This window comes from Macrotis lagotis, chromosome 3 (genome assembly GCF_037893015.1).
Source record: "Macrotis lagotis isolate mMagLag1 chromosome 3, bilby.v1.9.chrom.fasta, whole genome shotgun sequence".
Taxonomy (NCBI): Eukaryota; Metazoa; Chordata; class Mammalia; order Peramelemorphia; family Peramelidae; genus Macrotis; species Macrotis lagotis.
In genome coordinates this window covers 232,319,148-232,332,312 of record NC_133660.1, presented here as the reverse complement: position 1 = coordinate 232,332,312, position 13,165 = coordinate 232,319,148, and the positions used below count along the sequence as shown (strand labels likewise).

Here is a 13,165-nt window from a genome sequence, read left to right as displayed (position 1 = left end):
TAAGGTCATTTTTGCCCTCTCTAATGATTTCTTTCTTCCATTTGGATATGATTCTTCTCTCACAATATGATCAATATGAATCTATGTTTAGCATGGTTATAAATGTAGAATTTATATCTGATTTCTTTCTGTCAGCATGGGGAAAGGGAAGGGAGGGAGGGAGAAAATGTAAACTCAAAACCTTGCAAGAATAAAGATTGATAAAAACTACCATTGCATGTAGTTGGAAAAAACAAATACATAAGATAAGGATAGATCAGACCTAATAGCCTGAAATTTCACAGCATCCATCATACATAAAATTTGGAGGCAGGAAAGACATTAGAAATCATTGAGTAAAATCCTATTATCTAGATGAAGAAATCAAAACCAAGACATTCAATGACTTGCCCAAGTTTACAGAAGTAGGAAGAAGAGGGAGAATCTGAACCAAGGCCCCATGCTTCTGTAGACCACATTTCATAGAGATAAATGTAAAGTCCTACATTTAGTTTCCAAAATAATCAACTCCACAAGCAGATGCTCTTGACTTGTAGTGAATGTGAAAAAAGACCTGAGGTTTTTAAGGAACTTCAAGCTTGTTATGAATCAACAGTCTGACAAGGCATTCCAAATAGGTTAATGTATTTTGTTTTGTTTTGTTTTGATTCAGGTTTGGACTTGTGATTTTTGTTGGTAAGATGGCTCCCTCTACCAATACATATCTGCAACTGCTCTGCAACTTTTCTAGACTTGGTTGCCAGGGGACACTGATTTGGAGGACTGAATTACAGATGACTGGTTCAACTTGTTTTGCTTGACCCTGAGGGAAGAACAAGGACCAATGGGTGGTGGTTACTGAGAAGCAGATTTCAGTTCCATATCAGGAACCAAACAGTTCCTAAAAATTACAGCCCTCCAAAAGTGGGAGGGCATGACTCAGATAGAGTGATTTCCCTGTCAATGGAGATTTTCAAGCAACCAGATGGGCCTTCTGGACACAAAGAGAATACAGAAATTAGAAATCATTTGTTTTAATGTGTTGGGGATTCTGCTAAGGCACAAACCAGTCTAAATGACTGCTAAGGTCACTACCAACTCTGGGATGCTCTAATTTTCTTTTACTTAGCTTTGGCTCTTTCCTGGGTGGGAGATGGGGGGCAGAGGGGGCAGAATGTCTATTTTCCATTCTGAGGATCATGCCAATGACCACTTCAGCATGTTTCCCTGTTATTTGGGATTCAGTAAATGTCCACAGACATTGAGTCCACAGACTCAAAAGTGGCTATTTTGTCTAAAACAGGTAATACTGTTGATGTTCTTTTTCCCAGGAGATGATGACCTCAAGGTAGGGGAACCTGGGACCTAGAAAGTTCACAGGATCATAGATTGAGACTTGCAAGGAACTTTATGGATCATTCCAGTCATTCTATTGATAGAGACATTGAGATCCAGGGAAACTAAAGGATCTATCCAAGATCACAGGGGCAGGAAGTATCAGAAATATAATACTTCCTTTGACTTCAAAGTCAATGCTCTTCCCAGTGTTATCATACTGCCTGTCTAGCCAGGGGGCCTTCTGAACATGAGGAAAAGAATGGGACAAGAAAACCCAAGATCTCCTATTCCTGTTCCTTCACCAGTCCTTAGTTTGGCAAAATCAAAATCTTTCTTTTATATGACCATAGATTAGAACTGGAAGAGATCTCAGAGTTCCAGCAAAACTCCCTCATTTTATGGATGAGGAAACCGAGTCTAGGGAGGTTAATCGATTTGCCTAGGGAAACTCAGATAATAAGTATCTAAATCAGGATTTGAACTCAGGTCTTACTAGCTCCAAGTCCAGAACTCTAAGCCTCCACTTTCTTCTGACCTCTTTCCAAAGTTACTAATGATCTAGTACTTGCCCAGTCCAGTGGCCTTTTTTCATTGCTCATTCTCCTTGACTTCTCTGGAGCCTTTGACTCTGTTGGTCACTCTTTCTTTCTTGATACTCTTTTATCTCCTTGTTCCTCTCCTCCCTTATCTGACCATTTCTCTTCTGTCTCCTTGGCTAGATCCTCTCCAGACCACCCCCTCTAATAAAAGGTGTCTCTCAGGGTTCTATTTTGGGTTCTTTTTCTTTTCCACTTGGTGTTTTCATCAGTTCCTGCAAATTTAGTGACCATCTCTATGCTGATGATTCTCAAATCTACTTTTCTTGCCCCAGAGCTCTCTGCTGACCTCCACTCTCATACCTTCAACCAGCTTTCAGACATCTAGAACTGGATGTCCAGTAGACATCTCAAACTTAATATATCTAAACTTAAAATTCATGAGCTTTATTCCTTATCTCTTCCTCTTTCCTTATTAATGTAGAAGTCTTCTAGTCCCTCATACTCCCAACCTAGGAGAGTCATTGTGGACTCCTCTCTATTTCTCATCTCCCACAATCTATCTTGTGCCAAAGCTTCTGATTTAAACTTTTGTAACATCTCTTGAAATCTCCTCCCTCCTTCCTTTGACACTGCCAATCTCCCCCCTTCCTCCCAACCCCTTGTCTTTATCATTTCAGGCCTGGACTATTGCAATAGACTATTGGTGGGTCCACCTGTCTCAAGTTTCTTGCTATTCTATTTGGTCATTAATAAAATGATTTTCCTAAAGCTTAAGTTCAATCATGTCACCTCCTGACTCAATAAGCTCCCTAATTCTCTCCAGGAACAAACACAACATTATCTTTGGCATTCAAAACTCTTCACAATCTAATTGCTCCCTACCTTTTTAGATCCTTACTCCTCATCATGTACTCTTTGGCCCAGTGATGCTGGCCTCTGGGTTATTTCCATACACAAAGCACTTCATCTTTTGGCATTTTATTGTTCATTCTCCATGTCTGGAGTGTTCTTCCTTTTCTATTCCAACTACTTTGACTCCAATTTCCTTTAAGTCCCAACTAAAATACTATCTCTTACAAGAAGCTTTTCCCAATCCCTCTTAAAGAATGCTTCTCTCTGCTAATAATTTCCTATTTACACTATATATGACTTGTTTTTGCATATTTATTTGCACGTTGTTTCCCCTATAGGATTGTAAACTCCTTGGAGGCAGGGACTGTCTTTTGCCTCTTTTCCCCTAAAGGCTTAGCACATGGTGTATGGCACATAGTAGGTGATTAAGAAATATTTATTGATTGATTGACTCTATCACCTCATTGTCATTAGGGGCTTCCAGGCCATTCTGAATTTAGAGAGACCACTGGAGGAAGGCATTCAGGTTTGCAGGTATGGGTACTTACTGGGGAGGATGGTTTTGTAGCGATTCTTCCTCACCAGGCCAGGAATGTCATATTCTTTTGGATCCACAAAATTCATGGGTATTTCCTGCCAGAAGAAGAAGAGTTACATGAAAATTTGTAGATATATAACCAAATACTAAGTAGACTTTTTAGCCTATAGGGAAAAAGCTGTCTCCTATGAGTTCCAATTATGTTTTAGCTGCAGTGATCTCTTTGTGTCTCTGCTTATGTTTCCATGAGACACCCACTGCTTGTCTCTATTATTGGTCTGGGGACAGTTGGCTTCCCTGCTCTCAATGCTCACTGCCTGGGAGGAGGTTCTAGTGCTGGTCGGGGCTCCTCAGGTTTGTCTCTGATCATAAACCAGATTTTTTGTTATTAAATATTTTTTTATTTATTTTTCCGACTACCTGCAATGGTAGTTATCAACAATCATGTTTTTGGCAAGGTTTTGAGTTGTACCTTTTTCTCCCTTCCTCCCTCCCCTTCCCCTTTCCCCTGATAGAAAGCAATCTGATATAAACTATACATGTTAAACCTTGCTAAGCATAGATCCATATTAATCAGATCATAATCTATCTTGTCATTTTTTGCTTTTGTTTCAGAATTCTCACATGAGACTGAAAGTCCCTTAAGAGCAGGTTTCATATCCTTTATCACTTACACCCATATAGTGAGGTGGTACTGTAGATAAGAGTTCTGGGTCTGGAGTCAGGAAGACCCAAGAGCAGTTCTGATCTCAGATAATGACTAACTGTGTGATTCTGGGAACTTCACCTCTGCCTGCCTCAGTTTGCTCATAGCACCTACCTCCCAGGATTGTGGTGAGGATCAAGTGAGAGATAATATTTATAAGCACTTGGCAAACCTAAAGATGAAGTATAAATGCTAGATTATTATTATTTATTCTATGCCAGACCCTATGTGCTTGGAGGTGAGTGAATTTGATTCCTCACATAAATTTTGAATGTATTGTGAGTCTTTGGAAAGGGAAGTAGTGATCCCTAAGGACCAGCAAAGAGTTCATCAAGTTAGGCTAACCTTGTTTCTGGTTCTTTTTTTTCAGGGTTACCAGACTGATGAGTCAGAGGAATGTTAGAATAACAACAGCAGCTAGTATTTATGTAGGACCTATTCCATTTAGACCCTGTGACAAGCACTTTACAATTACTATCTCATTTGTTCAATAGGTGCTCTGATTATCCTCATTGTATAGATGAGGAAGTTGAGGCAAACAGAGGTTAAGCGACTTGCCCAAGGTTACATAGAGAGTAGATGTCTGAGGTCAAGTTTGAATTTGGGTCTTCCTGACTTCAGATCAGAGTCACCATATAATACCCCTAGCTGTAGATGTAGCATACCTGTATCTCAGCAAGGTGTCTGATTATAGATTTCTCAGGTTGTCTTTGTGGATAAGATAGAGATGCAGATGGTAAAGTTAGTTGATTTCAGAACAGGTAAAGTTAGTTGATTTCAGAACAGGTCAAATGAACAAAATCCCAAAGTCAGGGAAAATGGGAAGAACATGTCTAGTGGAATACCTCAGGGGTGTGTCTTAGCACTTGTTTTATTTGAACATTTTTTTTTTCAATAACTTGGCTTACAATAATTTGGAGATTCCACCACTTTGGGGGGATCCCTAACCTATCTGACAACGGAGTCAAGATCCAAAACATTCTTGACAGATTGAGATAATGAATGAAATGGCATAGTGATAATTAAAGAATCCTATACTTATGTTTAAAAACAAAACAAGGCAAAACCAATCATTAAGTATGAGACTGGGGAGGTGTGGCTAGACCACTTATTGTTTGAAAATGATCTGGAAGCTGTATTGGATCATAAACCCAGGATGAGTCAACAGTAAGTCGTTGCAGCCAAACAAGCTAATGTGATTTAAAAAAAGGCACATGAAAAGGGGCAGTTTCCAAAATTAGAGAGACAATTGTCCTGACATCCTCTGTCCAGGTGAAGCCATCACTGTAATAGGTTATATAGTTCTGGGAGTCATGTTTTAGGAAGTCATCCAACTGGTGTTCTACCAAGATGGTGATGAACTCATAACCACTCCATCCAAGAGTAGTTTGAAAGAAAGTCACTGTCAAATAAGCTTTTATAGACAATATATGTCTAGAAGCTCAGAGGAATGAAAACTCCATGTCAGCTGAATTAGCAGGAGAAGCTTCAATGTAGAAGTTGGAATTTGAATTGGACTTTGAAGAATAGATTAGATTTATGAGAACATCATCGTGACAGTTTACATTTATATAGCATCTTAAAGTTACCAAAATATTTTAGATAAATTATTTTATTTGAATCTCTCAACAATCAATGAAGTAGGGGTTATTATTCTAATTTTACATTTGAGGAAACTGAGGCACAGAGAAGTTGCAAGTGGGTCACACAGGTAGTATGTGAGGAAAGATTTGAACTTGGGTCTTCCTGACTCTAAATATATCTATCTCTTAATCCTGGCTGTATCTTCCAGTATAAAATATAATATATAAATATAAACTATTTTAAGATATGTTATTTTATATGAAAATTGCTGATAATGTAATAACAATGGCCAACATTTATGTAATGTTTTAAGATTTCCAATGCTCTTAATATTGCACATTAACTCCTTTGGCTCGCAGAACAATCCTATTATTTTTAACCCTATTTTAGAGATGAAAAAAACTGACATTTGGTTCCTGGTTCTTCCTGGCTCCACTAGTCTTTCCTATCCTGCCTCTCTATTAAATGAGTTTGAATAAGATAAGGAAAAATGAGAATGTAGAGGAATGGAGAGAAGAAATGGCAGGAAAGTCAAGGAATATCTGTAAAGTGGTAGACTGAGTTATTTTATTTTATTTTTTTTACTTTTTGCAAGGCAATGGGATTATGTGACTTGCCCAAGGTCACATAGTTAGGTAATTATTTTGAGGTCACATTTGAAATCAGGTACTCCTGACTCGAGGGCTGGTGCTCTATCCATTACGCCACCTATCTGCTCCTGAAGTGAGTTCTTAAAGCTAAAAAAAAGATAGTTTGGAGAAAGATTATGGAGAGCCAGGCTTAGGAATATGGACTATTTCTTGTAGACAATAGGGAGCCATTGAAAGTTTTTCAGCAGGGTTGTTCTTTAGAGAAGTTAATCTGTAGACTAATGAGGGAGTATTGAACAATGAAGCTATTGCATTAGTCCAAGTGTGAGATAATAGGGCTTGGACTAAGATGAGGCCAAGAATGGCAAAGGAAGGTGTGGAACTGAATCACATTTCAAAGATGAATCCAACTGGCTTTCTTGATGGACAATGGACAGCAGGGATGGGGTAGGGGGCTGGGGGCTAAGGGTAGTAGGCGATTGAGGAATTGAGGATGATGCACAGGTTTTAAGTTTGGTGACTAGGAGCCTGGTGATGCTAGTGAAATACAAAGGGAAGTCAGGAGGGTGAACCAGTGTTCTCCACTTCCTATTTTTGCACAAATTTAGAGGATCCATCCCAAATGTTCACATGGCCTATTTGTGTCCAACCTGTGGTAGAGCTTTCCAAACTTGAATTCGTTTGATCAGCCACAGTTGGAAACAGAGTATGCTGACCCCAACATAGTGATGTCCTTTTGGTCCTCTTAGAGAATGAAGGACAACTACCACCACAGTAAAGGCTCAACAGATTTCTATGAGCCTCTCCTCGTAAGTATTTGGATCTGCCAGGGATCCTGAGGTAAGGTTTTGAGATTCATAAGATTACAGATCAAGAAGGAACCTCAGAGGTCATTTAGTCTCTTATATACAACTTGAGGAAATGGGAGACCCAGATTTTTAAGTGACTTGCTCAAGGTCACCCAGGCAGCAACTAAAAGGCAGGGTTTTATTCTAGGGTCTCCAAGTCCAAATTCAATGCTCTTTCCACTGTACCACACTGTCTCTCTCTCCAATTCAGAGCCCTGGCTATGTATAAGACCTGGAGATGAAGGATGATGTCCAAGAGTGAATGAATATGTGAAAGTCCATAGCATGATGATTTTGGGGTTGATACTCACAAAGAACTCGGCCTGCAGCAGGAATGGGTCCAATGCCTTCTCATGGAGCTCCTCAGCTTGGAGGACCCGGGAGGCGCTAAGCAGGTACTCTCGAGCTGATTCTTCACGTGGAGACATGATGTAGCCAAAGCCCTCCTCAGAGCATCCTGGAGTGCACATGTCCAAGGTCAAGGACACATTTGAGCCCCTCCTAGAAAGCAAGATTCTGGTGTCAGAGGTGGATGACAGTGGTCCAGGATTGAAGGATGGGGGGGGGTCTCATGATGAGGACTGAGGGTCTGGAGATGAAGCATGACTGATGCCCAAGGATGCAGGGTGGAGTCTAAGGAAGGAAGGAAGGACACTCAGGAATGAGCTCAGAGATGGAAGATGAGGGCTCAAAGATGGGGGACACTGGTTCAGGCTCAGCGATGGGATCACCATTTCTCATAGGGGTATGGAAAGGTAGGATAACACTTCTTCTTTTAATAGGTCAAATCCTGTTCTCTTGAGGATCTCAAATTCTCAACCTGATATCAGTCACTAAGGCTCAGGTCTGGGTCTTTTGTCTGCCTGGAAGGAGGCCTCCTAAATGAGATAGGAGGTCCACAGAAGAGGAGCAAGGTTCAAATAGATAGAATGACACTTGCATTCTATTCTTCTTTCTATCCTTCCCTTGGTCTGGTTCCTGATCCATCTGCACTTTGGTGACTGCAGAACTAACTAACAGGGAGGGAAGAAAGCCACTTAGAGTCACATTAGCAAATGGCTTCAGTTCTGGAAACCTTTGGGAAGAGTTGGTCTTAGTATGGAGACTGTTTTCTGTAGCCTGGTTGCCCCGGAGTGACTATGTCTGGAATCCAAGTATCATCCAGCAGGAAGGGCTATTGAAAGTCATCTAATCCAATCTTGTCATTTTATAGATAAAGAAAAAAGGTCTATAAAAGGGAATGGACTTTCTCCAGGTGGTGGGGAGTTAGAAAATCTAGGATCAGAACTCAGGACTTCTTACTCTCAGTTTTGAATTTTTTTCACTGCTGCCTCTCTATCACTGAGTTATGTCTACCAGTTCATCCTCCATGGTGAGGTCTATACTGGCCATTCTCTGAAACACATTTTGCCCAGGGCTTTGTCCTGGGACATAGGTTACCAGAGATATCTATCCCTTGGCTTTAGTAGGAAACAAAAAGGGAATGGGAAAACTTTCAGATACTTTGAGCCTTGGAGCCCCAGGGGTCCCTCCTCCACCTCTCTTGCAGGCCCATGGATTTGACTGTCAAGGAGGCAGGGTCAGCCTCTGGTTTGATGTCCATTGAGCAGTCAAACACTGGTGTCTCAGGGACAGGATCCAGATCCAAGAAGTCATCCTCAGTTTTTTCCTCCATCCACTCCGAGTAGGTGAAGGATGGTTGGCGGCTCACAGACTGGCGTCTGTCCTCAGACTGCTTTGAGGGAAGTTCTGGGGAAGTTCCCAAGAGATGCCAAACCTGGGGGACAGAGGAAGACATATAGTTATAACCTACTAGAGGGCCATCAACAACATAATATGATTAATTAACATGTAGGGTACTAGGTTGGGATTCCAGAATGTATGCCTAACCTGCTTATCTTGGGAGTTCCCGTGGCCATGTTCCATGATCCTGTTCCATATAGGAATGTTCTGACTTTAGGGAATAAGTGGTCTACAACAGTCAAGCCTACTGCCCAGAGAGGGTTTTGTGACCACTGTTTCTGCTGCTTCCCACCTCCCACCAATCCTGAACTCTTTCCTTCTCTATGCTAGCCCCTCATCTGCTTGCCTGCCTAAGGACTACCTCTAAAGCCTGCCTCATCTCCTATTTTCTCTCACTTCTTTCTCCTGTGGAAAGGAGTCTGTAGGCTGGAGATAAATAGCTGTTGACTCAAGTGGCTGTGCCTAGAACTACTGGCTAGTGTTATGGATGATGATGATAATAATAATAATGATAATAATGATAATAATAATAATAACAATAATAATGATAATAAATATAAAATTAGCAGAGCTTTTAGGTTTGTAAAGCACTTTATATGCACAATTTCATTTGAGTTTCACCACAACCCCCTGAAGTAGGTGTTACTATAACTCCTATTTTACAGATGAGAAAACTGAGAGAGATGAAGTGACTTGCTCAGGGTAATTGTGTTTGAAGAAAAATTTGAACTCTGACCATCCTGACTCCATGTCTAGCATCCTATTGGTTGCATCACTCATCTCGCCACAGATAATTGTCATTTGGGAAGGTTCCTTATGTTCCCCTTGTCTATTTTTTAACAACCCTATGGAAATACAGTTCCTATCACTGATTCAACCATGCTCCATCCTTCTCCATCCCATCCAAACATGCCAGAGAAGGATTGGCCTGCGTAGGATATCATAGTCCATAGGGTCCAGAAGGTAGAGGTGCTGGAGTGAGGATCAGGGTTTGGTTAGAGCTAGGCTCAGTCAGAGAGTTCAGGGAGATGAGAGGAGAAGGGTACAAGGGTCAGAGATTGAAGGCAGGATCAGGAGGCATCTTACCAAGATCATAGCCAGGACTAGACCAAAAGTCAGGAAGACCACCAGAAACCCAGATGTTTCCATGCTTCCCATCTTGAGACAAATCTAGGTAATATCAGACAAAGTGATTAGGTCCACAGGAATAGGGTTATGGGGCTGGGGTGAGGTGGTGATGAAGGGAACATGACCTATTTCTTGGGAAAAGAAACTGAGGGACTAGAGAAGCTTAGTTTGCATAGTCTAGAAAGATATCTAAGGCCTATAGAAATGAGTAACACCTTCTGTCCATCCAAATGACTGAACCACCTTCAGGTGATGGGTGTGCAAGATCCTCTTGTTATTATTGGTAGAAACTCTTAAACCATGTGTTAAAAGAATTTTTGATATTTCATACACACACATATATTGCACTGTAGGATTCTGCAAGGTCAGAGTGTGTGTGTGTGTGTGTGTGTGTGTGTGTGTGTGTGTGTGTGTGTGTGTGAGATTTGGAGGGAGGCCCACACCTGATGGTCAAGTCATTAAAAAGAGCCCAGGGAAGTGGATGGCTGAGGAAAATGGATCCAGAAAAAGTGTGATGTCATTGGATAGAAGCCTGGAATTCATTTTTACTCTGCTACTGATCTAATAATCAATGACTGCCCTCAGTCAATGGACAGGAGGTGAGGGGACAATTCAACAGAAGAGAAATTCCTTTCAATAGGGTCTGCTTCCATCACTGTAAAATAACTGATGTCATTTGGCATAATCAAGGACATAGCCTCATGAAGAGATAAAAAATGAAAAAGTGGCTTCACTGAAAGGTAAAAAGTTTCAGGGAGAAGGGGTAAGGTAGGAACTGTTAGCATTGCCAATTAGTGGTCAGATCTATGATTCATACCACATCAAATCTGTTTTTGTATTGGGTTTTACATTTTATCAGCTTTTTAGTAAACTGACTTTTGAAAATCCCAACCTGGTTTTAGCTGAACTAGGGAAAGAAGGAGGATTGTCTATGTCCAGGGTAGGAAAAAACAAAGTTTCAGAGTCTTGAGAGGATGGTGCAGAAGAGTGCCCCATGACTCTTGGATAGAAATCTTAAGACTCAGGTTGCCAGAGTTAGGACAGCTCAGGGAAGGCAAGTTTTGGAGGTTTGAGAAAGTCAAGCTCTTGTTTTCTGGAGAATTTCCAAACAGGTAGAGAGAGTTCAAACGAGAGATTTCAGAAGTCTAAAATTGAGTTGGCATTAATGAAGCCTGGCAGAGGAAAGGGCTGGGAATAGAGGGGGGAATGGGATTAGGACCCCCCCCCATCCTCTTCCCAATCTGCCTGGTCCCTTCAGAATCTACTTACCTCTGGAACGATGAACAGTTGTCCCAATGGTGTGAGCAGGGAGGAGCCCATATCCAAGACCCCCTGAAGAGTGATAGCGCCATACCCACTGAGCCAGAGCACTCCCAAGGCCAGCTAGACCAGGGAAGGGAGGGGGGTCAAGTTAGCTCCCATCCCTGACCCCACGAGGCAGAGCCAGGGTGGGAGCTGGAGGGCACTCCCCTGGCTCATCCTTCAGAAGCCCTTGCTTTTCTGTCTCTCTGCATTTGTTTAAGCTGTTACTCTAAAGAACACATCCCCAAACTTTTTTCCCTCCTTCAGCCTACAGCAAGGAAAACTCCGAATGGGAGATCTGGAATCTGCTCATCTGCAAGAAGCAGCACAGATATGATTCACTAAAGGGAAAGCAACAGTCCAGCTGTATGGGAGAGGTCTCCCAACCTGGAAGAGGGGACTAAGATAAGGCCCCCCTTCACAGAAAGAAAGGCCTACAGGGGGATCCTATTTAAGGGACACACACAAGAGGCCCCTACAGAAAGGAAACCAAAAGCTGCCCCCACAATGACGACCTTACATAGGAAATCCCCCTGAGACAAGGCTCCTCCAGAGAGAACTCTAGTTATGAACAGGGATGGCACAGGGTGCCTGGGAGTAGATGCTCCTTCTCATCCCAGTCCTAAGGATTCCATCTTTACAGGTGAGAGAGCAGAGCTCCCAGGGTTCCTCCAAGGCCCATCTCACATGAGCCCTGGGAAGAGATGGGGATGGGAATGGGGGTTCCTTTCTCCCCTCCCCCAGTCCCCTCGTCCTCCCACCATAGCCTGGTGCATCCCACATCCTTACCAAGAATTGAGAGATGGCGAACAGGCACATGCTGCCACCCCCAGTCAGAGGTTGGCCCCAGGGACACTGGGCAGGCTGTGTTTCTCTTTCCGAGGATTGTGAGGGTGATGCTGTTTCCCCCTGTTGTTCTGGATGCCCCTCACTCTCATCAATAGCCTCCATTGCTATGGGCTGGGGGAGACCTGCAGAAGCCAGCAAGCAACACAGTCAGACTCAGTGACTCCCAGGTCTGCTGGGACCCAGTAGCAGCTACTTCCTTTTTTTTTTTTTTAAAGTTGTTGATTCCTTTCAATCCTACATCCGTCAGTGTGGCTTCACATCCAGCCGTCACACTCGATTAGCAAAGCAATATTCACCTACCTTCGTCAGAAAGATCTGAGTGTGGGTGGACAAATTATTTTTCTTTTATTTCTCCAGGAACAGAGTTAAAATGGCAGGAGGTTTTTCAGCGAGTTAATGTAGTCATGTTTATTCAGCCTTATTCTTTTTCATTTCTTAAGGAAACAAAAAACAACCTTCCCAAACCCAATTTTTAAAGGTCTGGTCCCACACAGCCTGTGTAGCTTCTCTGTTCCCACCTACACCTGTCCCTGGGGTTCCGGATCCTCAGGGTCTCTTGTCCCAGGGCTGAAGAACAAAACTCATGGTCTTGTCAGCAGCCAAACTCCCATCAAGCTGAGGGGTTTGGGAAGTGGGACGCCCACCCCCTTTGGGTAGACCTCAATAAATGGGACCTTCTTTCATTGCTCCTTGAGGGTAGAGACTCAGAGGGCTTACTAGCACTGAGCACAATATCTAATACATAGTACTTAATAAATGTTTATTTATAAATTATTACCTGAAATAGCTTTTAAAGACTTTTTTAGGACTGTCATAAGAAAATTAAGGACCAGGTGAATGCAGACCTTTCCACACATCCAGAGAAGTCTATCAAAGTATGATTACCGAGAAAAGAGATCACATCTACAGTCTCTACATTAAAACTTATCTTTTTAGGCATATGCTATACATTCTCATATTTCTATTTTTATTTTTCATTCCTTTATTTTTCAGTCTCATATTTTTTTTTTTGCAAGGCAGTGGGGTTAAGTGACTTGCCCAAGGTCACACAGCTAGGTAATTATAAAGTGTCTGAGGCTGTATTTGAACTCAGGTACTCCTGACTCTAGGGCTGGTGCTCTGTCCACTGCGCCACCTAGCTGCCCCACAGTCTCATATTCTTGATATGA

The 13,165-nt window shown here is 42.1% G+C and overlaps 1 protein-coding gene across 1 annotated transcript in view; it reads right to left on the bottom strand.

Moving 5' to 3' along the window:
- Positions 1-13,165, bottom strand: part of PTPN5 (protein tyrosine phosphatase non-receptor type 5) — a 96,722-nt gene that overhangs the window by 21,628 nt on the left and 61,929 nt on the right. Inside the window, exons 3-8 of the mRNA XM_074230139.1 lie at positions 11,937-12,118; positions 11,115-11,228; positions 9,804-9,887; positions 8,513-8,751; positions 7,286-7,475; positions 3,257-3,341 (exon numbers count right to left, since the gene is read on the bottom strand). Coding sequence (XP_074086240.1) covers positions 3,257-3,341; positions 7,286-7,475; positions 8,513-8,751; positions 9,804-9,887; positions 11,115-11,228; positions 11,937-12,118 — 894 coding nt within the window. The remainder of the gene's footprint in view (positions 1-3,256; positions 3,342-7,285; positions 7,476-8,512; positions 8,752-9,803; positions 9,888-11,114; positions 11,229-11,936; positions 12,119-13,165) is intronic.